Below are 26,593 nucleotides of genomic sequence, written 5' to 3' on the forward strand. Positions count from 1 at the left end.
GAAAGGGCTCTGAAGAGAATTACTGTTAAAGAGAGTTTTATGCAGTTTCTGGGTTAGTGAGATTAAAGCAATACTTCTTTTCCCATTCGGCATCAAATGCCAGCGCTAAAGGAGTAGCTAACTTGGCTGTGTATTTTCTCCCCCACTGTGGCTGAGCATTTGTCAGATTTCACTCATGCCGAACATTGTACCTAATGGTCTCAGGTGAGCAGCACGACTGCTCCTGGGCACCTCGTGACCCACACATTCTTGCATGCCCATGGCATTCTTGCTTTACTTCCGACAGCAAGGAATGCACATATGAAAGTACTGCAATATGCATGGGGAAAACGGAATTCAAAGAGAAGTTCACTTTGGTGCAAAGTTTTAAACATTTATGTGTAATTTTTCATGGCAGGCATTTCCCGTGACTTCAAGTTTCTTGGACAGGATCCTGGAGGGAAAACATAAGAAATGTGGTAATCGCTACCACCACAGAGCCAGTCCTGGGGCTCTGATTGGTTTTCCAGCCCCAAATCAGAGCAGCTCTTCCCAATTTCCTTTATATACATACATATATGTGTGTGTGTGTGTGTACATATATATGTATATACCTTCACATATGTGTGTGTGTGTGTGTGTGTGTGTGTATTTGTTTGAATGGCAGAGTTAGAGAGAGAGAGAGTGACCAACTTTCCATCTGCCAGTTCACTCCTGAAATGGCTGCAGGAGCCAGAACTGGGCCAAGCAGAAACCAGAAGCCTGAAACTCCATTTGGATCTCCCATGTGGGTGGCAGGGGTCCAAGTACTCGGTTGCCCAACAGTTACATTTCATCAGTTCTTGCGGATGAGCAGGGGACTTGAGCACAAGAGTGTCACCATCGTATCTGAACGCGAGCAGTGAGCTGTTGGTGATGGGCAGGTTTGTATGAAACGGACATGTATCCCCCAGAGACCTCTCCTCATGTCATCTGTCAGGTTTTCATCTCTCAGGGTCAACTCCCAGCCTCTGCCTAACACTGCCATTCTCCCCGGAGCACCAGGCAATCCTGTAGTCTTACCTGCGCACACCAGAACAAAGCCTTAGAGATGGGAACACACATACAGCTACTGGGTGACATTTAACGAACGGAAATCTGACCACACTCAAGTCTTTGTATAAAGATAACTTGGAGGGTGCTGAGTACAGCACAGGGAGCAGATGCACCTGGGCCTTGCCACTGTGTTTTCACCTCTTGTCTGCAAGTGCCCTGCCCTGCACCAAAGTCAGCAAAGCTAGGGGTCCATCTGTTTCTGATGAAACAAAACAATCAAGGTTGCTTTGGTGAAAAAATGACAGGTGTGAATCAAAGTACTTAATACAAAGCAAGAGAGACGTAATGGCTTTCTGACAGGTGCTAGGTCTATTTTTTGTAAGAACCTAAGCAACTTCTGAAAATAAATTTGCAGGGCTGGTGTTTCGGCATAATGGGTTAAGCTGTTGCCTGTGATACCAGCATCCCACATGGGCACTGTTTTGAGGCCCATGTGCCCCATTTCCAAATCCAGCTTCCTGCTAATGTGCCTGGGAAAGCCATGGAGGATGACCCAAGTACTTGGGACTCTGCACTCACATGGGAGACCCATAAGAAGCTCCTGGCTCCTGGCTTCAGCCTGTCCCAGCCTTGGCCATTTCTGAGAGTTAATAAGCAGATGGAAGATCTCTCTCTCTCTCTCTAACTCTTCCTTTCAAATAAAATGAAAATAGATCTGAAAGAATAGAAATGATATTGCATCTCCTTCAAGAAACAGAGACCATCTTATCAGCATCTGGACAATGAGCCAAATTTTATAAACAACGTTTAGACTGACATTGCCGTGTAGAGAGATAGCCTGTTTTTTTTTTTTTTTTTTTAGCTCACAAAGAAACTGCCTTAGAAGTTTAGCAACCAGGGGAGATTTATTTAGTAATAAACACAGATAAGCAATTATTGCCAACTGTTTGTTGCGCCTGTGTCCTGACAAGGATAACTTCTGATTCAGGAAACAAGTGCACATTGCTTCCTAATTCCTAAGAGATTCCTGTGGAAACTGAAGAATTCACACAAATCGATGGCTCTGCCCGGGTGCTCTCGGTATCCCCAGAGGCCCCACCAGCTGGTAGCGCTCATCCTGTGCTTCCTTGGCCTCCATGAGGCCTGCCTCTTTCCTACGCTGCCCCACACAACCCTGGGAGCAACGAGCAGAGAGGTCCCCAGCTTGACACACGGCTACCTTGCACTGTAGGTAGACCACATCATAGCTGTCAAGAAAGCTGAAGGCGTTGAACTTGAACTGCACCATGTTCTTCTGGTGGGAGGGAAGGAAGGCATAGGAACTGTCTTTGATGCACCTGATGGGGAGAAAAACCAAGGACCAAAGCGTAAAGCTTGGTGGGAATTTACTCTGACCCAAGGAATCAGCTTTAGAACCAGTCTTTAGAATTCCAGATGGAATTCTTCCCACAACCACAACCAACCTTTTCTTTCTTTTTTTTTAAAAATACATTTTAAAAATATTTATTTATGTTTACCCCTAAGAGGGAGCAGAGGGACCCTGACTCTGTCCCCAAGGCATGGTGAGGCCCTTCTGGGCAACGTTTTGATTCAGGACCACCCAGCAGGCAGTCGCAGCTGCCCTAAGGGAATGCCGCCTGCATACAACAGCCCCGGAGGACCTTCCATTTTCCTTACCCATGTCGAATCAAGTCATATTTGATGGTTTCAAAATCTTGGGGATCCGGAGACGCCACGCAGGTATCCACGAAGAGCCTCAGGTTGAGGTCTGGGCTGTGGAGTGTGGCCTGCAGAAAGACCTCCTCCTTCCGGCTGGCATAGTACGGTGCCACACCCCACACAGGCTGGGCTGTGGGCGACTGGAGGAAGGATATGGACACGTCGTAGCGGGAGCCCTCTAGAGCGGTGTCCACCCCACCAGCGACTCCAGCTGCAGACGAGCTCTCCACCCTGCACGTGAACTTCAGCTGCGGCACCTTGTGTCGCACGATGACTCGGCCAGGGTGACCATGTTTCCGGCCTCTGATGGAGTTGGAGTAGCTAAGGGAGCCGCCTCCGTGTTCCTGTGAGGATGAGGCAAGAGCTGGTGGCCGTCCTGCAGCACGCGTGACTGGCACCTGCCTGGGTTGGACCTCTGTGGTGGGTGACTTTGAGGGTGCTTGCGGGAAAGCCTGTGCCCTGGTTTCTGTCTGGGAGGGTCCAGCTGTGCTGCTGGGAGCTGGGGGCCACAGCATCATGCTGGCTGCCTGGAGCGCCCCCTCTCCTGAGGGTCTGCCTAGAGCCCTGCATCCAGGCGCGCGCGCGCGCGCACACACACACACACACACACACACACACACACACACTCCTCCCCCACACTCCCCTGGCTCCCCTTTTCTTTTATCTTCTCTCTGCTCCTGACCTCAGGCTACTTTCCCCTCCAGGTGAGTCTGGCCCTGCTCAGTTTGGCTCCCAGTCTTGCTCTTTCAAGTCCAGCAAGACTTGCGGGTTCCAGGTGCTGGGGGCATTGGCTGGGTGCTTGTTCAGTGTCTCTTTGTCACAAGGGCCACAGAACAGGAATGCTGGCTGTTGTGTGACTCTGTCAGGGTGCATCTTCAGCACCCAGGAGGGTGCTCCCCACTGACCCTGAAGCAGATCCTGGACCCCTGCGACAGTGCGTTTCTCATGGTGTCCGTGGCTGGCCACCACCCTGAGTGATGCCTGACCCAGGGCCCCAGGCCTGTGGTCAGCACGGGGGCTTTCTGGGGGAGCGGGGCCACTTCTCTGACAGCCCAAAGGTTTCCACCCAGCAGGGCATTATCTTTTTATTTTTTAATGTTTAGGTTGTTTGAATTACATTTTTTGATTCCCTTGGAAAAATTTTTTAGTTACAGGTCTTTTTACATTTCACCAGGATTCTATACTTTTTTTAAATTAATACATAATAATTGAGCTGGGGGTCTTGCTTTGGCATCCATTACATTGTTAAATATACTAAGAAAAAATGATCTCGCAGTTGTACACTTTTCCTACACTTTTGGTATACTTGGGGAAAACTAAGTGGAGCTATGTAGTTCATTACCCATAGTGTCTTCTTTCTAGATCGTAGAGTGCAGCTGGCTGCCTCGTTAGAAACCTGGCAGTTGGCTGCCTTAGACTGTCCTTCCCAAATCCGGGTACCATGGCTGGCATGTAGTAAGTGCCTGATGACTCAATAGAGAGGTATGTTGCGGGAACTGCCTTCCCTGGGGAGCTTAGAGAAGATTGTCAGTTCCCCTCAGGCACTGGTGCATCCTTCCGCACTCGACCCCTGCTTCTGTATCACATGTTCAATGTGTATCCTAAATTCCTCAAAGAAAGTTTCAGACAAACCAGTGAGCTACTCAACTCAGAAATGAAGTCGCGGCTTGTCCCTTTCTTCCTATGTGGACTTTTAGCAGGTGGCAGGAGTCTCTGGGACTCTCTCCTCGTCCACCACCGACAGAAGGGGTCCGTCCCACCTCAGCAGCTTCTCACCTGCCGGACGGTGCCGCAGCGGCCATAAGGAATGCTGAAGATCAGGTAGCGTCCTGTGACCCTGGGGCGACACAGCTCATCATGGACACGGACGTCCCAGGAGGAGTAGCCCAGCCTCTGGAGATAGCCTCGGTCAATGGTGGCTTGGAAGAGGTGAGGCAAGCAGGAGAGCCGGGCTGTGGGAGGTGGAGGATGGAGACCCCTCAGAAAGAGGCACAGGTGCCCCATGAGATCCCTGGAGGTCACACTTCATCTACAGTCCCCCTTTACAAGAAGGGGGTCAATCCATAGTCCTTGGGGGGCCCTACTCGCAGCACCTAAGTTCAGAGTCTTCGCCAAGGGTTTCAAAGATTGTTCATTTTCCACATGGGAACACTTGAGCCTGAACCTGTCTGTCGGGAATTTGCCTGGAGGTTAAGGCGGAAAGAGGAAATGAAGGAGAAGAGGAAGGGAGCCTTGGAACCTTCCAGAGAGTTTCATGACAACCCTCCCTCCCCCAGCTGCTTCCTAAGCTCCCTCTTCTAGAAGCTTCAGACCCCAGCAGGGAGGGCACTTTACCGTTGTCCTTGGGCACGGCCAAGTCAGCTGGACCTGGTAAGAGATGACAAAATCCAAATGTCAGTTGGGCTGAGTCCTAGGAGAGCATGATGAGCAGCAGTGGGGTGCAGCACGGGTAACTGCCTTCATGGGACTGAGCTGCCAAAGCGGGGCTCGGAGGCCTGGGGGTGTCTCAGGGTGTACACAGAAATGGGGGCCAGGGCCAGCTTTTGGAACTGGATACTGCCATAGGTACAGCAGTGCTGAAACTGTAAACATCATGGACACCAAGGTTTGTTGGAGCAAGGGAACAGCAGACACACCCTCACAGGCGTGAATTCTGGCTGGCTGGTGTCCCTAGCCGCACTCCTGGCATGCATGGGACCTCACACTGGGAAACGTGTGCCTTACAGCAGGCAGGGCCTTCTGCAGCTCAGAAGCAAGGCATGATCACACACCTCAGGTGCACAACCGGCCAGGCTCGCTCAACCGTGGCAGACTCCCTGGGCCCCAGAGCACTGCTTCTTGGACTCCTGCACCCAGTGCAAAGGGATGCTCTTGTGGTGTAGACCTCAAGAATTCAGGGAGTGCCTCAGCAGCACCAGGAATGGCTGGCACGAGACAGGAAAGTCTGCAAGGCAAGCACCCCAGACTCCAGAGCAGACTCTGGCTGCTTGGCCCTGGGTTTGTGGTCAGGGGACGCGGGCAGCCTTCTGAGCTGGCCCCATGTCTGGGCCAAGCAAGGTGACACCAACATGAAGGAAGAAGCATTAGCAAGCAGGCCTTAATTTACCTATAAAAAGCAAGGAAGGGAGCAAAGTGAGCCTAGATTTGCTCACCATTTGTTAAAATCTCACAGCGCCTTGGGGTCTATGTGAAGGAGTAAGCGAACTGTAGGCTGACAGCAGTAAGTTCTCTGTCTTTGGTGATTTCACTGGGCTTCAAGCCTCCCTACCCCCGCGCCTCACTGCCTTTTAGCCGGTGTTCAAATATGCACTGAGTTGGAAGTAATGAACTGGTTGATTGATCAACCGCCAAGCCTGGATGATGCAAACATTTCCAGGTCCTTCCTTTCTGCAGAATCCCGGGCCTGGGCCACACCTGCCACTCCTCAGGGTGGTGAATTTTGACCTCAGGAACGTGTGAAGGGCGGGGAGGCCTCCCTAGAGGGCAGGGCCTCGGGACACCCCAGGGTGCGGTGGGTGCACTGGGGCGCTGGGTACCTGCGCACAGCACGCCGGCGTCCTCGTGGTGCCGGCAGTCGTGCTTTGCCCAGCCGGCGTGTGCGCAGCTCCCCAGTGTGGCCTCGGTGCCCGCGCAGCGCACGTCGTCCAGCAGGATGGGCCCGGTGCCCGGGCCGAAGCGGCCACGGCCCGGGGCGCCCAGCGCGCGGCCGCAGCGCAGCAGGCGGCACACCACGCGCGCATTCCTGAGGCTCCAGTGGTCGTCGCACACCGTGCCCCACAGGCCCTGGTGCCGCACCTCCACGCGTCCCTCGCAGCGGCTGCGCCCGTCCACCAAGCGCACGGCTGGGTCTGCGGAAGTAAGAGACTGAATCAGCGAGGAACAAGACGTGGGCATCGCTATGAAGGCTGTCTGGGTCTCGCCCGTCATTTGCAGTGGAGAAGCAAGCTGCGAGAGGTCCCGTTTCTGGAACCCTCACAAAGGAGAGCTGGGATGACTCACGCTCCTTCAGGGATGACCATTTGCAACTGGTCCTAGTGTTTTCAATATACCCCAGAACTTAATCTTTAAGCACAATTGTAAAACCTGAGAGAAAACAGCTAACAGTCACCCCACAACACCACACAAAACGCTGTTTGCACACAGTGGCTTATTCCTGCATGGCTCAAGGACAGGACAACGGGAATCCGGGTCTGGGTCGCTGCTTTTGTCGCCTTTCTGCCCGTTACCTGTTATTTCTATTTTTAAAAAAGCAACCTCAACTTTTGGAAAGTGCATTAAAATGAAGCACTGCTCTGACTCCTGAAACCAAATGTATCCAGTGGTCTTGAGGAATAGGCGTGCTTTCGTGCTATATTTTTACCATAAAATTATCTTAGGTAATTTAGCCATTGCACCGCTAGGAATTCGCATGACGTAGAGGAAGCACATGTGTGCACTGACGTCTGTGTGCGGGATTGTCGGCAGGAGCGCCATGGGGGGGAAGGGACGACGGTGGGCACTGCAAGGCCATAACTGTGAAAGCTCAGCAACAGCTGTCCAACAGTTGTTAAGTACGTTAGGAAAGGACCTGTGTGACACGGTCCACCTCTGAGGCTGCCTGAGAGCAGGAGCAATCGTAGGGCCACACCGCTGGCTGCTGCAGGTAGGTGGCTGAGGGCGGTGTTGGATGTCCGGACGGCGTCTCTAACAGAGTCAGAAAAGCTCACAGGTGTCAGCCTTTACGGTATGTGAATTGGACTTAAAAAAAAAAAACCGTTTGCCTAAAAAAACCAGAAAATAGGACCCAGCTAGGTAGCTAGTGGCTAAAGTCTTTGCCTTGCATGCACCAGGATCCCATGTGGGTGCTAGTTCTAATCCTGGCGGCCCTGCTTCCCATCCAGCTCCCTGTTTGGGGCCTGGGAAGACAGGCTTGGGACCCTGCACCTGCATGGGAGACCTGGAAGAAACTCCTAGTTTCAGATTGGCTCAGCTCCGGCAGTTGCGGCCACTTCGGGAGTGAACTAGCTGATAGAAGATCTTCCTCTGTGTCTCTCCTTTTCTCTGTGTATCTGACTTTCCAATAAATAGAAACAAATTCTAAAAAAATAAAAAACCCAGAAAACAAAAATCCATGTGTGAACTGACTCAGCATGGCAGTGTCCAGCAGTGACTGTGTCTTTGGGCTCCGGCTCTGCTCAACATACAGAAGGTGTCTCGTGAGGGCAGCCACTGTGGCCGGTGGCAGCTGCTCTGTGGCTGCAGGTGGCTGGCCTGGCAGGCTGTTCTCCCACGATTCCTACGTGGCTGCGATACCAGAAGCAAGGCAGCCATGCTTGTGTGAACTTCAGATTCCTTCCGAGTGAGGTGGATGAGGGGATTCTGACCTGCAAACTGTGTGTGTCTGTATGTATCCGTCTTACCATGGTGAGTGATTTTTCTGCAAGGAGTGGGAAGTGCAAGTGAAAAATAGAGCTATCATCGTTTCAGTGTTAGAATCAAAAGGAAGTTACCAGGCAGAGGGTTTACGTCTTCATCTACCGAAATTGTAACTGCAAATGAGAAAAGAAAAGTTTTAAAAATTCATACGCTCTAAGGCAGATATTTATATTTAAAGCTGAAAAACAGCTAAGCATTTCAGCTTCATACAATGTTATTTTGATTTTCAGCTTTGGATAGTGCGTGTGAATATGTTGAGTTTTTGAAGGGAAGATCATTTTAAAAGGGACTGAAAGTAAAGCAAAGAAAGTGTAATTTCTCAGAAACATTTTGCATAAGAGAAACATCCCGTGTGCGGGGTATAATTTCTTATTAAAATGCACAACAGGCTCCATGCAGGATAGCCAGCAATGAACTTTATTAGCAACCGCATTGGTGCACTTTTCTGAAGTAAGAATTACTGCAGCAACATGTGTGTTCCTTACCAGGTAATGGTATCACGTTGGTTGACATCGGATCCATGACTGTCAAAAAATACACGAATAAATAGTGAAAAGAAAGCATTCACGTTTGGCTTCATGGAAGATTTTATGAAAACAGGCTTGTTTCCTGAGCGATATGTGATCGAAATCCAACTTGCCCGTTTGTCTTGGGACCTACACACTCGGGCATGGGATGGGATAGGAGAGGTTGGCATTGATGAGCTTTACAACAAGCGGGCCGGGTAAGGATTATCCCTGTGCTAGAGAGGAGAGAATGTCAGAGCAGTTGACAGTGTGCCCAGGTCAGGTCCAGGTCTGAGGCCCCAACGCTCACGCTGCTTCTCACCATCGCCCTGCAGGAGTGAGTGCAGTGGCAGTTGTGCTCCCGGAAGTAGGGACGTAGGGGAAGGCAATGGTTGCCACCTGTCTCCTGCTCCAAGAGGCACTTCCTGCTGAGACAGGAAGTGATTGGCTGTCAGGCTCCCATAAAGGAAGTAGAATATCAGCACCACCTCCTTTATGTAAAATGCAACCCAGTTTCCATCCACCAAGTCTGCAGGAAAAAAGCTGGCCTCACGGGATGTCCAGAGCTAGTGAGTGTTATAAGAATTACTGACAAAGGTGAAGTCACAGTAGGGGTGGGGAAGGAAAGTGGTGAGAAGAGAAGGAGGGAAAGGAAGCACTAAACTGGGTCTGGCACGGTAGCCTAGTGGCTAAAGTCCTTCCTTCGCATGCATTGGGACCCCATATGGGCGCCCGTTCCTATTCCAGCTGCTCCCCTTCCCTTCCAGCTCCCTGCTTGTGGCCTGGGAAAGCAGTCAAGGATGGCCCAAAACCTTGGAATCTTGCACCCACTTGGGAGACCTGCAAGAAGTTCCTGGCTTCTGGGCTTCAGATTGGCTCAGCTCCAGCTATTGCAGCTACTTGGGGAGCGAACCAGCAGATGAAAAAATCTTTCTTTCTCTCCTTTTCTTGTAAATCTAATTTTTCAATAAAACTAAAAAAAAAAAAAAAATCTTAAAAAGACCACCAAACTTTAGTTGCATTGAGTTTCTCCCCTTCCAACTTTGAAGTAATCAGGATTTGAAAACATTAGTAACTAGAAGAAAGTCTCCACATTTTGTGTCTAAAGATGTCAGTGTTGCAGGGATTGGGGGTCCCCGGGAGGGTGTGTCAGCAAGGTCTGAGTGCAGTCAGGAGACCTTGGATGGAGGCCAGGGCACTTGGCATTGTCTGTTCCTGGCTCTGTGATCTTCCTGGGTCTGCCTTCTCTGGGCCTCATTTCCTTCAAAGCAGGAAGCAGGCTCAGCACTTTGATCTTCTGTGGAGGTCTGGAACCGGCGTATCAGCACACCGAGGAGCTGTCCACACTGGGCAGTTTGGCTCCAGCAGGAGCCATTGAATGTGTGTTTGCACGGGGGCGTCTCCTGTTTCCCAGGAGCTTCTCCTGCATGTTATCCTTGGGACATCGCTGTGTCACACCTTCTCTGAGGTCTCCAGGGTGAAGCTGTCCTCCTGCCCTCCGAGGTCTCCTCCAAGGACACCTGAGGATGTCAGCCTGTCCTCCGGGGTGGAGGTGGTCAGCCTGCCCTCCGAGGTCTCCTCCAGGGACACCTGAGGATGTCAGCCTGTCCTCCAGGGTGGAGGTGGTCAGTCTGCCCTCTGAGGTCTCCTCCAAGGACACCTGAGGATGTCAGCCTGTCCTCCGGGGTGGAGGTGGTCAGCCTGCCCTCTGAGGTCTCCTCCAGGGACACGCAGGCTGTCTGCCTGCTCCAGCACCTACCTTCACTGGGTCCAGTTCCTAGACTGTGTTGGGGCCTGGGGTCCTCTGGGGGCTCTCCCTGAGTAATCCTGACCTCCCCCACAGAGACAGGAGATATTTAGCCTGAATGTGTAAACTCTTGCTGAAGAAGTGACTCACAGCCTCTGCAGGGATCAAAGAGCGTACCTGGTGATGGAGGCGTTCCAGCTGAGGTGAGAGTGGCATCTGGAAAGGAGGAATGTTTCAGTTTGACTTACAGCACGGTAGAAAACAGAAGAGCAAATGGCAGAACTACCAACCTGGTTCTCTTGTGCGGATGTCGAGGTCTGCTGCCTTGATAGAAGCCTCATCTGCAACAACACAGCTAAGCAGGTGAAGTGTGGACCCCCAGCCCCAGCCCTCTTGGACATATCTGATCAGGACCCGGACATCTGGGCTGGCATTGTGATACAGTAGGTCAAGCTGTCAGCTGGGATGCTGACATTCCTATCAGAGTGTTGGGTTGAGTGCCAGCTGCTCCCCTTTCCACCCAAGTGCCTGCTTGGGTGCCTGAATAAAGCAATGGAAGATGGCTCAGGTACTTGGGCTCTGCCACCCAAGTGAAAGGCCTGGATGGAATTCCAGGCTCCTGGCTTTTTCACCTGGCCCAGTGCCAGCTGTATAGAGACTAATGCCACAGACAAGTGTTCAGTATAAGTGTTCATTTGCCAAATAGGAGGAGGAGGGAACTGATCATGTTTAACGTAAGACTGTGACAGGCAGAAAACATTTCTGGAGGGTGAGTCCACCTGTGCTGTGGTTGAAGCTGCCTTTGTAAATGGGATGGAACTCTCACAAATGGGAAGAAGGCTGTGTGGGGAAGGGGCAGGGGGTTGTCATGGTTGAATCAGTCTCACTAAGTAAAAGAACGTGAGAAGGTGGCCATGTTGTGTCGTGGCTAAGATATGCTTGGGGCACTCACATTCATTCCAGAGTGCCTGGTTCAAGTCCTTGCCCTGCTGCAGTCCTGACTTCCTGCTGACGTGTCCCCTGCGAGGCAGCAGGCTCAAGGACTGGGGTCCCTGTCACCCATGAGGGAGACCCAAGTTGAAGTTTCAGTTTCCAGCCTCAGCCTGGCCTAGTCCTCCTGGGCTTTGTGGGCATTTGATGGATGAACCAGCAGAAAGGAAACCTAGTTCTTCCTTTCTCTGTCTCCCACTTTTTGAGTTTCAAATAGGCAAAATAAATAAATGAAAATGAAATAAACAGTGTCAGACTTTACCTGTTGGAGAGGGGCCCTTTGCTGAGGTTGACCAGATGTCTACAGATGAAGTGGCTAGGGAGAAGAGGGGCAGAGAAGGAGAGGGAGACAGACTCTTGAATATAGCAGGTTGCTATTTTTCCTGTGGCTATGATGCGGATAGAGTTTTCATGAAACAGCTTCATTTGATAAATGGACCAGGAAGGGGGCACTTGACAGGAGGGTGGACCCATAGACCTTCCTGGTGTGGAGGTCGCATGGGTCATAAGAGCTGCTCATGAACAGTAATGCAGGATGCCCATGAGGCAGCCCTGCCAGGCATGCATGCTTCTCTCGGATGCAGGAGGCACCATGGCAGCACCTGGCTGGGCTTGTCCCTTCTCTCCACATGCAAGCCGAGGCAGGCCACTTTCAGATACACCCTGCCTCCCATCTCTCGCATGGCCTGTGTCTCCATTCCACTCAGCTACTCTTTCCTCCCTGTGAGGCAGAGGTCACCAGTGTGGATGGCCACAATCCTCAGCTGTCTGGGGTTAGGGTAAGGAGTGTTCAGATCAGGGTTTGCTTTCCTGGCCCCTCTCCTCCTCCTGTCTGTGACCCAGGAGAAGGTCGGCTCTGCAGATGGGGACTGTCCCCAGGTGTCCCATGTTCTGGCTGAGGCAGGGGAGGGATGGCAGGTTCATTTATCTGGGGACTAAGTGCTGCCCTCCATGCCAGGGTTACCAACAGCGAGGGTTGCATTTTCCTGCCGACTCTGTTGCTTTGTATTTCAATGGCTCAGCACCCTCCGTATTCTCATTGTAAAGTCACTGAGCCTGGAGTCACATTAGGAACTCGGATAATTCCAAGCAGTTCCACAGAAGGTGAGCGTTACTAGTCACCATGGTCAGCTGGGTTCCTCTCTCCTCAGCACAGAGATGGTGTGTGGCTTTCCTCATTATAGGATGCCAGCCGAGTGGCCTGGGAATGTGGGAAGGCCATGACTTGACAGCTCCCATTCTGGTTGTACTCTGGGTTGCTGGTCTCCAGGAGACTCCATCCGTAGACTACGCAGGCCACCTGTCAGGTCAGTGAGTGTTTAACTGGATCAATGGATTTTCCTTCAGCTTAAGCATTCAGCTAGACCTCCCAGAATTCATTTACCATCAGGGTATCCAGGGATGGCCTTTGTGAGCAAGGTCCAGATGAACATATTTTAAAAACTTGAAAGTTTACTAAACAATCAAGGAATTTCACCAGGACATGACAGTTGGCTAAGGACTTCATTGGAAAATCAAATAACAGATTTCACAGCAAGCAAGATGAAGCATAAAATCAAATCTGAATTACCTGTTGATGTGTCTCCAGCAACAGTCAGAGATTCTGAAAGAAAGGATTTGATCAAAAACTACCAAATGGTTAACAAACACTGCTTCACAGTTAATTTTTCTTCTTTTGGTCCTTGAAGCACACAAACCAAGGCCTCCATTTACCTGCATTTAATAACTCAGCTAATATGTTTATATTTATTTAATGAAATCTCTACTGCCCACTGGTCTTGGCTAGGTGCTGGGGTGATCTTGAGTCAGTCAACAAAGTCACATGTGCTTTGTGCCTTGAGAGAGCACACAGGACACAGGACACAGGACAGACAGGTCCCCGTGATCCTACGAGTCATTGTAAAATCACTATTGTGCCAAGCACTCAGAAGGGACCAAGCAGGATGCTGTGAGGACCCAGCAAGAGCTGCCACTTTTCTGTGTCACCACCATCCCCCACAGCCACCTCTACCCATGCCTGGCTCAGGGTCTGTTTTGGATGAAGACAGTGACATGCAGACACCACACTGCCCCAATTTCTGTCATCATCTCGGTGAGGCGGTGGGATGAAAGCACAGCTGTGACCCGATTCATCTACATTTCTAGTCTACACATAGAGCCCAAGGTGCAAAGGACATTACCAGGTGAAGGAGTCACTTCTTCCAAAGTGGAAGTCGTTTCTGGGTGAAGAACACAAACAGGAATGTTCATCAACGGGTGAGCACATTTTTATGCATTTTTCTGACTTCAACAATTCTGCCTTTACCAGACTTTGTTGTTGGAAAAATTCTAGTGGTGGTGGCTAGCATAATGGCTCGACTGGCTAATTTTTCACCTCCAAGCACCAGCATCCTGTATGAGTGCCGGTTCATGTCCCAGCTGCTCCACTTCCCATCCAGATCCCTGATACGGTCTGGGAGAGCAGCGAAGGATGGGCCAAGTCCTTGGGACTATGCACCTGCATAGAAGATCTGGAAGAGCTGCTGGCTTCAGATCACCTCATCATCAGCTGTTGTGGCCATCTGGGAAGTGAAACAGTAGATGAAAGATGTTTCCCTCTCTGTGTCTCCTTTTCTCTATAAATCCGCCTTTCCAATGAAAATAAGTAAATATTTTTCTTTTAAATTACAGTAGTGAGAATTATTTGCTTCCTGTCCTCTAGAATGGAAGCTTGAGTAATGTAAAATTAAAGCACAAGTGCTGGGGCTGGTGCAGCAGTGCAGCAAGGCGATCCTCTGTCCTGCGGTGCTGACATCCTATATGGGCACTGATTTGTGCCCACTTCCTACATCTTTTTAAAAAAAGATTTATCTGTTTTTATTAGAAAGATAGATTTACAGAGAGAAGGAGAGACAGAGAGAAAGATCTTCCATCCACTAGTTCACTCTCCAAATGGTCATGATGGCCACAGCTAAGCCGATCCAAAGCCAAGAGCCAGGAGCCTCTGTTGGGTCTTGCTCACAGTGCAGGATCCCAAGGCTTTGGCCATTCTCCACTGCTTTTCCAGGCAGTAAGCAGGGGACTGGATGGGAAGTGGGAGCAGCCAGGGCACAAACCAGTGTCCATACAGGATACTAGCACTCCCAAGATGTAAGGATTTAGCTATTGAGCCATCACACCCAACTGCTCTACTTCTGATGCAGCTCCCTGCTCATGGTCTAGGAAACCAGCAGAGGATGGCCCAAGTCCTTGGGCCTTGCACCTTTTTGGGATCTGGAAGAGGTTTCTAGCTGCCAGTTTTGAATCAGCTCCACTCCGGCTATTGTGGCCATTTGGGGATTAAATCGGCAAATGGAACGTATTCTCTATCTCTCCTCTCCCTGTAAAATCTTTCATATAAATCGTTAAAGTAAACCCACATGCAATGTCATATTATACATGGAATTGCCTTCCTGGAATGAAACATACTTTTCCATCCTTTAAACAGGGGGTATTGGCCAGATTCATTTGAAAGCGAAGTTACAGAGAGAGAGCGTGAGAGGACCAGGGGTGGGCTGGGCCAATGCTGGGGGGCTGGAATCTCATGCAGGTCTACCCCGTAGGCGTTAGTGCCTAAGCACTTGGACCATCTTCCACTGTTCTCCTAGGCACGTTAACAATGGGCTGGACCAGAAGTGGAGCATCTGGGACTCAAACTGAAACTCATATTGGAATGCTGGTGTTGCAGATGGTGGCTTAGCCAGATCTGCCACAATGCCTACTTCAGATATCAATTAGATTTTAGTTATGTGATTCAGACTCACTAGGAAGAATATGATTGTTGTTCTGAGATGTCATATATCAAAGCATATTGAAGTAAGTGAATATTTTTGCTACATTTAGAATGGGAGGGGCATGGTGTAGTGGGTTAAACCTGGCATCTCATACACGCACCAGTTAAAGTCCCAGCTGCTTAGCTTCCAATCTGGCTTCCTGTTAATGCTCCTGGGAATGTGTTGAAGGTGGCTCAAGTACTCGGACCCCTGCCACCTTCATGGAGACCTGGATGGGTCACCATATCTCTTAGCGCACAGTCAGTGGGAAGCTAACCATTAGGTGTGTGCTAAAAGCAAGAACAGCAGGCTCGGTACCAGATTCTGAAACACCTGCTGTGAATCCAAATGCTTGCATGAGCTTGGGTGGGATCAGAGTCAGGGTTAGGGTAGGGAGTGGTTTAATTTGGCTGCATAGAGACCCTTGCTGTCTACTTCTTAGTTCTAGTCTGTTTTCTAAGGGATTAACCCAGCACGGGACTCCTGGACCAGTTCAGGGCATATTATCTCAGCAGACTTTCCATGCAGTAACATTTCTTAGGTCAGGAAAAAATTGTTACCAGGCATAATGGTCAAATCTGTGTCTGTTAAGGAAGCAGGATCTGTGCAAACAAAGGAAAAAATTGTAATTAAACACCATCTTTCTCAAATTCATCAGTGAAGAATTTTCACAAAAATCCCTGTAAACCACACCACAGTTACACTTCTAAATCATTATGCTCTGTTCCTATTTGATGTTTCAGTTCTGTTTCATTAGCTGAGGGAAAGAATTGTCAAGCAAGACAGTGCACAGGGCTGGGACCAGCAGATCTGGGCTGTGTTCCCGCTATCTGAGTGACAACTCTCCATGTATCTGAGCTCCAGCTGCTGCTATCTGCAGGGCTAGTCCAACATCTTGGTGGAAATGCACACTTTTGGGATGCCTAACTCAGAACTACCTTTTCATAAGCTCTCCAGGTACATTGCAGGTGGAGCACGACACATGTAAACAGAGATACCTGCAAGTCCCAACCTGCATGGCACAGGTCAGGAGAAAATGGGAGACTTGTGCCCACATAGGGTGTGGAAATTCTTTGTTCTTAGTCTCAGGAATTGGTTCCTATGCCACACGAACTGTTCTTAGATTTTTTAGTAAAAGCTGGAAATTCTTGTGTGAGAGCTCCCATGTTTAAAATGTAGAATTATAAATCATGTAAACAAGCATGGAAAAAAAATTGGGTTATCAGAACCCAAGCCCACTGAAGGGTTAGAGCTGGCCCAGGGGCTGCTCATATATGACTCATGATGTGAACCATATCTGAGGTTTCTTCCAGTTCTTGCTGAAGGGCTACACTGTGCTGATGCCATACCTAACTCACCCTTGCCAAGATGGCCTGCTGAGCCAGTTTCACAGAGTCAACCAAAAAGAGAATGCATTTCAATGTCTCATTTTCCTTACAGGTTAGTTTCTACCAAGCTTGAGATTAGAGAAAACTGGAATTGGGGTGACCTGAGGTGAGCGAGACAATATTTCTCCTGCACCATTTTCAGCCATACAGGTTCAACCCAAGCCTGGGATGACTCCCAGAGGGTGCAGAAGCAGGAACCTGTGAAAGGACAGTTGTTGACATTCAAGAGCCAAGTGAGGTCTTATTATGTGGCAGCACACACTACCTCCTTGGGGTAGTGAGACTCCCAGTCTCCATATGTGTATTGCACTGAGTAGACCCGGTCCCCAGGGCAAGGTGTCTGTTTCCTATCCTCCTGTCCCACACATGAATAGCCGGAGGCTCTGAGAGTGAGAGGACATGATCACATCATCGAACTGGTCAGGGCTGAAGCCACGGCATAACCCCTAACCCCAGATGCTCTGGGTCCAAGTCCTGCAATGCTGCATGTCCACTTAGGTTTCAGTGGCCAAACAAGTTTTTGAAAAACCTTGGTTAAAACAAATATTAAAAGGTCCCTGAGCACAGGGTCCATCAGTAACTCTGACATGCTGAGAGACTATTTGAGGGAGGGATATTCTATTCCCCAACTTATTTAGCCATGAGAATCCTTTACCCTGACTTGGTGTTCTACTTGGAAGATGTGGTTGGTGCCCCATTCTTCTATGAAAAGACAGACTTGATGAGTAGTTTTATGCAAGCTGTCTGAAGCCCTAAAAGGGTTTTGTGGGCACTGATAAGAGAAAAGCCAGGGCATTAATTATGACCTCAGACACCACCTGAGGCATCGGGAAGGGAACTAAGTAACTAGAAATATTGCACCTCACTCAATCTGTTCAACGCCCTGTTTCAGTCCAAGGGTGCATAAACACCTCCTCTAGTTTGATACGAGTTTAGCATTTCGTTTTTAACAGGATATAAACTGCAACCCTAATCACATGCGAGGTGATCTAGACACATTTCTTTCGTGAAAAGCAAGAAGGAAAACAAAATCACCAGGTGTCGTGGTCACCTCCATGGCCGATGCTGAAATTGTAGAATAAACAGGCATTTAGAAGACACTTCTGCATTTGCAAAATTTGTACCCTGAGTACATTAAAATGGATGTAAACAACTTCTGAAATGTGAAGCTAGCACTAAAAAATACAGGGACTCATGGGGGTAGGAAGAGGGTGACCTTCACTGGTGATGGAAATAGCCCCCTGGAGACCAAGGCTGGCTTGTTGATGTCCTGGGCAGTGACTACTTGTTTTGACCAGACTAGTTTTATGATAATACCAAGTTGTCTAGTACTGCGGAAAAGTGCTAACATAGTAACGGCTGTTATGCCCCCTGATTCAACATTCACTTATTTTCTTAAAAACTCATTTCTATTTAAAAATGTGTTTATTCATACATATATTTAAGAGAAGGAAAAACAGATCTTTCATCCACTGGCTCACTCGCTAAATGTGCCCTAGCCCACTGCCTTCCCTGGTGCGTTAGCAGAGACCTAGCTCAAAATGGAGCATCCTGGGCTCAAACTAGCACCCACAGGGGACACTTCATTGAGGGCTGGCTTAAGCTGCTGTGCCAAACTGCTGGACTCATCTGGTATTAACAAGAGAAAACAGATAAGACAGAAGTTGGGCTGACTTGAAATGACAGAAAGTGATCTCCAACTGTAAAGGCCAAAAGGAAACAACGTTGAGGAATAGAGGAAGCAACAATGCAACACAGTCAGCTTTAAAGCTCAAAACAGACCATTTGGGGATGGAAATTAGGAACGGCAGTTACCCAGTGGCAGCAAGAGACAGAGCTGGGGACTCCCTAGGGATGGCAGAGCCTGCAGGCTCTCTGGGGAATTCACAGTTCTGAGTCAAGCACAGGGTAGACTAGCATAGTTAAGGCTGAGAACAAGCAGGGGGTCTCCTGGGTCCAAGGTCAGGGTAGGAGGTGGAATTGTTGTGACCAAGAGTGGACTCTGTATCTGTTGTCCCCTGAGCCTCAGAAAGCAGAGACTGACCATCCATGGATGTGTATTTGGTGACCTCAATAGGACCCGAGACCACTCCATGTTCATTCCCAGATTCTCACCAAGGGGCTTGGTCCTGGCAGCCTAAGGAGAAAGCTGGAGTGAGTACCTGAGCAGATGACCCCAGCGTCCTCGTGGTGGCCACAGTTGTGCACGGACAAGCCCAGATGGCGGCACTGGCCCAGTGAGGTCTCGTTGCCCTGACACTGCACGTCGTCCAGGAGGATGCTACCCATGCCATCCCCGAAGTGGCCATGTGCTACCGCGCGGATGCCTTTCCCACAGCCCAGTTGCCGGCACACCACATGGGCAGCACTGATGTCCCAGAGGTCGTCACACACGGTGCCCCATGTGCTGTTGTGGTAGACTTCCACGCGCCCTTCACAGGGGCTGCTCCCATCCACCAGTCTGATGACGGGCAAGTCTGGAGAAGACCCACAGTTAGGACTGGAGTGAGGTGGGCGATGTCCAGGAGCACCCTGCTTTAGTTTGCAACACAATACAGCCCAAATTCTAGAGGACTAGTGACTCCTTCTTCTGGGATGCCTGGGACTTATCACTTACAAACACAGTGCCCAGCCTTCCTGGGCCATCTCCTACTTTACAGTGTTTTGTTCCATCATTTCCATTATAAGGATGAGAATAAATGCTTATTTTGGAGCCAAGCCATCAAATTAATGGGCAGTAGCATCGAGTTATGTCACATTCAGTTTTTTCCTGCTCTCCTCTTGGCAACACCCACCTCTAGGTGCAAGTTCAAAGTCAGAAATATTTTTAAGAACCAGACACAAGGGACCCAATGTGATGGCTCAATTAGTGAAACCTTCCCTTGCAAGCATTGGGATATTATTTGGGCACCAGCTCATGTCCTGGCTGCTCCACTTCCCATCCACCTCCTTGCTTGTGGCTGGGGAAAGCAGTAGAGGATAGTTCAGAGCCTTGGGACCCTGGGGAGACTCAGAAGAAACTCCGGGGATTAACTCAGCTCTGGCCACTGTGGTCATTTTGATCTCTCTCTTTTTCTTCTCTCTGCAAATCTCTTTCCAATGAAAACAATAGATTCAAAAATGAAGAAGAACCAGAGACAAGCACCAGGCAGCTCTGCTCATCACCTCTCCCTCTGCAGCAAGTCTGAACTTTCTCTGTCCTGTGGGAGGCATGAATGTAGGCTAGCACCTGCAGAACTGGCTGTAAGCTCAGGGAGCCCTTAGAAGGATGGATGGGATAACCAAAGGCAAACATTACCGACTGTGGGAGCTGATTCTGCTGACACTGGCATCACCCCAACTGCTGGAAGAGAAAACCCAAGGTGCTGTGTGAGTGGAGGGGAATGCTGGCAAAACTCCTGATGGAACACAGACTGAGTGACCAGAGGAGTTCTTTCATGCCTGTGGGGGGGGGGGGTTCAGAACATTCTGGAAAGGGCAGCACCAACATGGGGAGCACTGCACTGCAGAACATTAAATCCACACCAGCCACCTCTTGCTGGCCTGGTGAGACCCTGCTCTTCTGATGGTCCCCAGATGCTCCTCCCTCAGCTCTACCTGGAGGTGTCTGGGGCCTGTTGGGAGATCAGTCATGAGGCACTGGAAGAGGAGTGTTTGATGTGGTTTCAACTGAGTTTTTATCCTGAGACATCATGATTATTTGAAACATCAAACTCTCAATTTTCAGATTAAAGAGAACTCACACAATGATGAAGTGGGATAGAAATATTCATGGGATGAGAAGTCGTGGATATTTGGGGCACACAGTTGTTTAGTGACAAAAGGCATTTCCATTCAACTTCTTTGCGTGGCTGCACGGAGTGCCTTGTGCAAGGGGGTCAGTCCAGGTCACAAGCAGAACAGGGGTTTAGTCATGCGTGGTTTTGAGGAGGAGCTTTCCAAAATATGTGTGATCTTCAGCTTCACCTGGATCTTAAAACACATCAGAAGCCATTCCTGGCTGCCCCAGAGCAGAAACACAACTCCTGGTTGAGGGGTGTTCTGCTTACAGATCTCTTCTGGGCCAGGGAGAAGAGCCTGAGACACGGGGCAGGGGACCTTCCTCCACTGACCCTAGGGAGACCAACATCCTGGGTCCTCTGAGTTCACAGGGGAGTCTCAGGACTTGGAATGTGCAGTGTTAAAACCAGGACAGTTCTGGGCATTGCAGGACAACTCATTCACCCCACCTGGGCCCATAGGCTGGGGAGAGTGGGTACTGGGTGCTGCTTCTGTTGCATGGTAGGGAAAGCTGGTGTTGCAGAGGGCAAGTACCTGAGCAGATGGCCCCGGCATCCTCGTGGTGGCCGCAGTTATGGACAGACAGGCCCAGGTGGCGGCACTGCCCCAGGCTGCTCTCGTTGCCTGTGCACCTCACATCATCCAGAAAGATGGGGCCGGAGCCATCACCAAACAGACTGCTTCTGGGAGCTGCCAGGGCCAACCCACAGGCCAGCTGCTGGCACACCACCTGGGCAGCAGGTAGGTCCCAGAGGTCATCACACACTGTGCCCCAGGTGCCACCATGGTGGATCTCCACACGCCCCTGGCACCTGCTCTCCCCGTCGGCTAGTCTCACCACGGGCAGATCTGTAGAAGTCAAGAGCCAAGGGGATTTGAAAGGGTTCCTTCCATTCTTCCATGAGATGGTGCTTTTAGCTGGAGAGTTCGAACCCCCCTGCCACCTGCAATTGGGGTGGATAAGCCCAAAGGGGCAAAGCATACAGAGCCAAAGGCACCAGCTCTTTCTACCTAACATTTAACACTGATCCATTCATCCGTGCTTCTTTTCCCAGGCTACTCACTGGGCCTCAGAAGCAGGATTCTACTGTTCCTCTCACTTGCTGTCAGCTTACATTCTGGTTCTCTCTCTAACAGTTCAGAACCATGCAGCCTGCATGCCTGCAGCTGACTGTGCCCTTCTCACTCGGGTCTCCCAAAGAATGTCATGAGATTCTTAGAACAGACTTAGATCTACTTCTCTTGAATCTGGAACATTCTACTGGGAGATGACAAGAGGTGGTTGGAGGTTGGACAATCAAGCAGCTTAGCTGCAGGCAAGGGAGGGCCTGGCCAAGGCCAGTGAAGCAGGTGACACTGGCTCGCGGGTTCTGAGGCTCCAGTGACAGGGTTGGGTCATGGGGTCCCCACTAGAGGGCTGCACCCCGCTGCAGCTGTGTGACAGTGCTGTTGAAGCGGGGTGTTTGTGTGAGGATCCCCAGCCCAGGAGAATGGCCTGTGTGTCCTGCTTCCTTTAACCTGCACAGCTTTCACTCCATTCCCCACCGAGTCCCGGAAATGAGGTGAGCTGCTTTTCTGTTGACCACAAACAAGGGGATCCCAGGCTCACAAAAACATCCAGAAAAGGTAAGAAGGCAAAAGTACCTATTGGATGGAAAACGTGTGGGTGCTCCACATGAGTCGAAGAAACTGTGCAAGTGAGAAAGAGGCCAGTTAGCAGTCTAAACACACAGTGAAGTGGCGTCTCCCCTATGACACCAAGGAAACCACCCAAATGAGTGGGCCTCGGGCTAACCCCACGCAGGTCTAATCAGACAAGGTGATGGTGACTCACGGATAGAAACACATAATTCTTATTGAGAACAAGAGCATGAAAGAAACAAATTTACATAAAGACTTGCAGACATGTTCCTGTGTGCAGGTTACATCTTATCATGACAAACTTCAGTGGTTAAATGCTGGGTCCCAAGTAGGGCTGTGGGTGGAGCAGCAGCTCCTTCCCCCAGCCCCTCCTGCCCCAGCCCCTCTTGCCCCCAGCCCCTCCTGCTCTAGCCCCTCCTGACCCAACCCCTCATGCCCCCAGCCCCTCCTATTCCCAACCCTTCCTGCCCCAACACCTCCTGCCTCCAGCCTCTCCTGCCCCAGCCCCTCCCAACTCCAGCCCCTCCCAACTCCAGCCCTTCCTGCCTTCAGTCCTTTCTGCCCTTTTGGGCTTGCCAAGGCTAGTGTAAATGGCCATCTTGAGTCAAGGGCTGGAATCACATGTTGGAAGGCACAGTGCATTAACCTCTTAACACCCAGAACAGCCTTTTCTGGGTACACCGCAGGACCCCAGGAGGTGAGATGCACCCTCCCACTCCAGGGAGGAGCCTCAAAATCTGAGGACAGATTCTCTGCAAACTCCAGGTGTTGCATGGGCAGCTGTACTACTGGCCAGAGGGCCCTGTGCTCCCTGGAGTGACGCTGCCCACATCTTGGTAGTGCCTGCAGCATGGGTGGGCTGGCAGAGGTGGGGACACTGCCCCAGGGGGGACTCCCCACCATGGTTAACATCACCCATGAGGATCCAGCTTGCCTTGGGAGAGCAGACATGGCCAGGCCATAGCCCAGCTGCCTGCAGACCACCTGGGCACTCTCTAAGAACCAGCTGTCATTTCAAATGGTACCCAAGGAGTTGGCCCTCACACTGCCTCAACCCAGACTCCAGTGGACATTCCAAAGAACGGCCCCTGGGAAAACCACTCCTGAATAGCTGCCAGAAAAGCCAGCTACTTCCTGGGAAAGGATGATAGCAGGCAACAAAACGACCCCCCTCTCTTTATTCTATTTATTTCTGTTTTGGGGACCACTCAGTAGTTGTTCTTTAGTTACAGTTGACTAAGAAATGGCTACTCCTTGGCCAGCCCCACCAGCAACTGGCACACTGTGTGCTTTCTGCTGGGAGGAGGGAGAGATGGGGCACATTGGCCAGCTGGGGAGGTCAAAGGGCAGGGACAGGTCCTCTGGCTGCAGTCTGAGTGTTTCCAAGCTAAAGCTCCATGAAGGGAAGACTAAAGCTCCAGAAGGGGGAAGACAGGATTACCTGTGGAAGTGGGCCTCTCTGTCAGCTTTGGAACGGATGCTAAAGACAGGTAAAAAGCAAAAGAAGAAAATTACAAATCTTGGTTAAGGTCAAATGTATGTAACCCTTAGTCAATTGTCAGTGGGTCCTCCACCTATGAGTTAATTGCAGGCAGGTCTGATTCAAAATCAGGTCCCCTTCTCATGCCCTTTCCGTGGGGTGGGGAGCCCCCTTCCATCAGCCACATGGTGAGTGCAAGGGTTTAATATAAGGCAGCTGCTGCACTTACAAGTGAGTTCAAGCAAACCCAAGCATGGTGCGCGGCAGACTTTGTGAAAAACAGATGTAGCTTAAGATCAATAATGCATTGTTTCTCTGCTCTTCAGGACACCCTGTCTGGCTTTTCCTCTGAAGGCTGGGGTCCTTTCTTTTTTTGCCCTTACCCTTCCTTATATGTCAGACTTTACTCTGAAAGACCTGTTTTGAAAGAGCAGCTGACCAAATTTAAAATGTAACAACTATTGCGCCAATAGCAAAGCCAGAAGCAAACGTCTAAAACAGTTTGTTTCCAGTGGCTTTGCTAGAGAGCAGTGCACAGACAAGTTCCTTCAGAGCTCTGGCCTCAGACAACCTGGGGATCAGAAGAGAAAGGCAGGCATTTCAGTGGCAGGCCTCGCCATGGTTACTGAACCCCAACACTGGGAGGCAGGTGCTGTAACTCTCCCAAGCCTTGTGCAGAGGCTAAAACAAGGCACGGGCAGTTCAGAGCTTTGGAGGGGAGGCTTCACGGCTGGCACATGATGACACAGGAGGATCAGCCGTGCTGTCTGGCTCCTAACCTTGTGCCTTGCTGCCAGCAATTGCCAAGGTCAGTTACAGCCCATCAGTACAGGAGGTTACCTGAGGTTGGAAGACTCACGGCAGCCGACGGTGTGGAGTATGGTAGAGAGGCTGTGGAAGACACAACCAAGGCATGGTCATGTCAATGACCAAAGAATTCCATCCAGGCCTCATACCTGGGTGGCAAGGACCCAGGTGCTTGGGCTATCTTCTGCTGCTTTCCCAGGCACATTAGCAGGAAGCTGGATTGGAAGTGGAGCAGCTGGGACTCCAACATGGAATGCCAGGGTTATAAGTGTTGACTTAACCCCGTGCTGCAATGCTGACCCCAGATACACTGATTCTGCCCCCAACGTCTTACTCGTCTCTCCCATACCTCCTCACTGTTTCCCTCCATCCCTGTCTCCCCCTTGTCTTTGGTAGGCTGGCTGGTAGACTAACTGCCTTTGTCCCAGCCAAACTCAGAAGGGTGAAATGGGAACTTTTGGAGCTCTTTGGAGAAACTCAACTGGCACAAACTGAGGACTGAGAGCCTTGCACTAGTTCCCAGCAGTTACAGTCCCCTATTACCTGTTAGGCTGGGGACCAAGCAAAGGCATGGCTGCCAGAGGTATCATCCGTAGAGAAAGGTCAGCTTACAGGGAAGTCAAGGACAAGTACAGTGTGGCTGGGAGGGATTGTGCAGGTCTTTGAGGGGCTGGCCCTTGGGGAACAGGACAGGACTGTGGGGATTTCCTGCTGCTCTGAGCAGCTAAGCATGTGCTTCCCAGAGCCTGGCTGTCACTTCTGGTCACCCCAACTCAGGGTCAGGACCCACCTGAGCAGATGGCGCTGGCATCTTCATGGTGGCCACAGTTGTGGGCAAACCAGCCATTGTGCAGGCACTGCCATAGCCTGGCTTCTGTCCCCATACACTCCACATCGTCCAGGGCAATGGGGCCCTGGCCTCGCCTGAAATGTGCCTGTCCTGGGGCGGCCAGGGCCATGCCACAGCCCAGCTGCCCGCATACCACTTGGGCATCCCGCAGGTCCCAGCCGTCGTCGCACACTGTGCCCCAGGTGCCGTTGTAGTGCAGCTCCACGCGGCCCTCACACTGGTGGCTGCCATCGGCCAGCCTCAGGGCCACGTCTGGGGAGGCAGAGGTAGTCAGTCACCACTCTGGAGGTCACATGGGGCTCTCCTCAGTGTTATGGGTGGGGTTCTCACTCTCAGGGGGTGACACTGGGTAGAGAAGCACTTTGTCACTTACGGGCAAAGGGGTGAGTGAAAACTTTGCCCCAGATTGGATCAATTGTCTATTCAACAAAGGTCAAGGAGGACCCTGAAAGCCTGGGACAAGTCCACCAAGAGGCCAACTCAGTCACGTCCCTGGTGTAGAACAGCCTTCTTCAATCAAATAAGGGAAACCCACACACAGTTTCAAATAAAACAAGGCCCAACGCTGGTCACATTGAATACCTTCAACCATACAAACACACCTGTAGGGCAGCGCCAGGGTTCAGCCCAGCACTCTAAGCCACATGACTCCCAAGGAGCATGAGAGGCCCCCTTGGGGATCACCAGTCTCCACTCGCCTGAGCTGGCCATCCAACTCTCTCCCTTGGCTAGGGACTGAGATGATGAGGGACCTACCAGTGTCATTCTCATCTTGCACCAGGGACTCGTACGAGGCATGGAAGCCGCTGTTGGTGATGATGGCATCGCTGTGGAACACCACCCTCATGCGGTTGGCAGAGGATACAAACACTGGGGTGATCCCAGAACAGAACTTCCCCAGGGAGAATGACTCGCTTGGTGGACCATCAAAGATTTCAATGAAGTCATATGGACAGCCGTAGAAATTTTCCATCCTGTGAAAGGAGACAGCACGTTTCAGACCCATGCTCACGGGGTTCTCTGCCCAGCAAGTGATACCAAATTGGCTCCAGAAGCTCAGATAAAGCTACCTGAAACCTACGTTTCTTCACATGGGTTGGAAGAAATGATGACCCTGCAGACATTGAAAGTGGGTTTTCTCCTTTCCAAGCATCACACAGTAGATTAGTATCACTATGTGTATGATAAACTGGCACCCTACTGACGGACAAGCAGGTTCTATCCCACAGTGGCTACTACAGAAATGCTGCCATGAGATTTTACTGTAGAACAAATTTCTGAAACTGGAATGGCTGGGTTAAGAGATCTGTGTGTTTGAAATTTTGATGTATATTATGATAAGCCTCTAAAGCCTAACTCAAATATTTTTAAACATATCATCTTAACAACTGTTCAAAAATTACTTATTTGAGGGGCTGGCACAGTGGTGTGGTAGGCTAATTCTCCACTTGTGGTGTCAGCATCC

At 50.5% G+C, this 26,593-nt stretch overlaps 1 protein-coding gene across 1 annotated transcript in view; it reads right to left on the reverse strand.

Moving 5' to 3' along the window:
- Positions 1-2,059: 2,059 nt before the first annotated feature.
- Positions 2,060-26,593, reverse strand: part of LOC121164355 (deleted in malignant brain tumors 1 protein-like) — a 142,194-nt gene continuing 117,660 nt past the window's right edge. The window contains exons 34-43 of the mRNA XM_040992484.1: positions 25,885-26,102; positions 25,069-25,380; positions 20,885-21,199; positions 18,733-19,047; positions 7,301-7,416; positions 6,270-6,696; positions 5,068-5,100; positions 4,510-4,685; positions 2,692-3,077; positions 2,060-2,351 (exon numbers count right to left, since the gene is read on the reverse strand). Coding sequence (XP_040848418.1) covers positions 2,060-2,351; positions 2,692-3,077; positions 4,510-4,685; positions 5,068-5,100; positions 6,270-6,696; positions 7,301-7,416; positions 18,733-19,047; positions 20,885-21,199; positions 25,069-25,380; positions 25,885-26,102 — 2,590 coding nt within the window. The remainder of the gene's footprint in view (positions 2,352-2,691; positions 3,078-4,509; positions 4,686-5,067; positions 5,101-6,269; positions 6,697-7,300; positions 7,417-18,732; positions 19,048-20,884; positions 21,200-25,068; positions 25,381-25,884; positions 26,103-26,593) is intronic.

This window comes from Ochotona curzoniae, unplaced genomic scaffold (assembly GCF_017591425.1).
Source record: "Ochotona curzoniae isolate NIBS_2020 unplaced genomic scaffold, NIBS_Ocur_1.0 contig_66, whole genome shotgun sequence".
Classification (NCBI taxonomy): Eukaryota; Metazoa; Chordata; class Mammalia; order Lagomorpha; family Ochotonidae; genus Ochotona; species Ochotona curzoniae.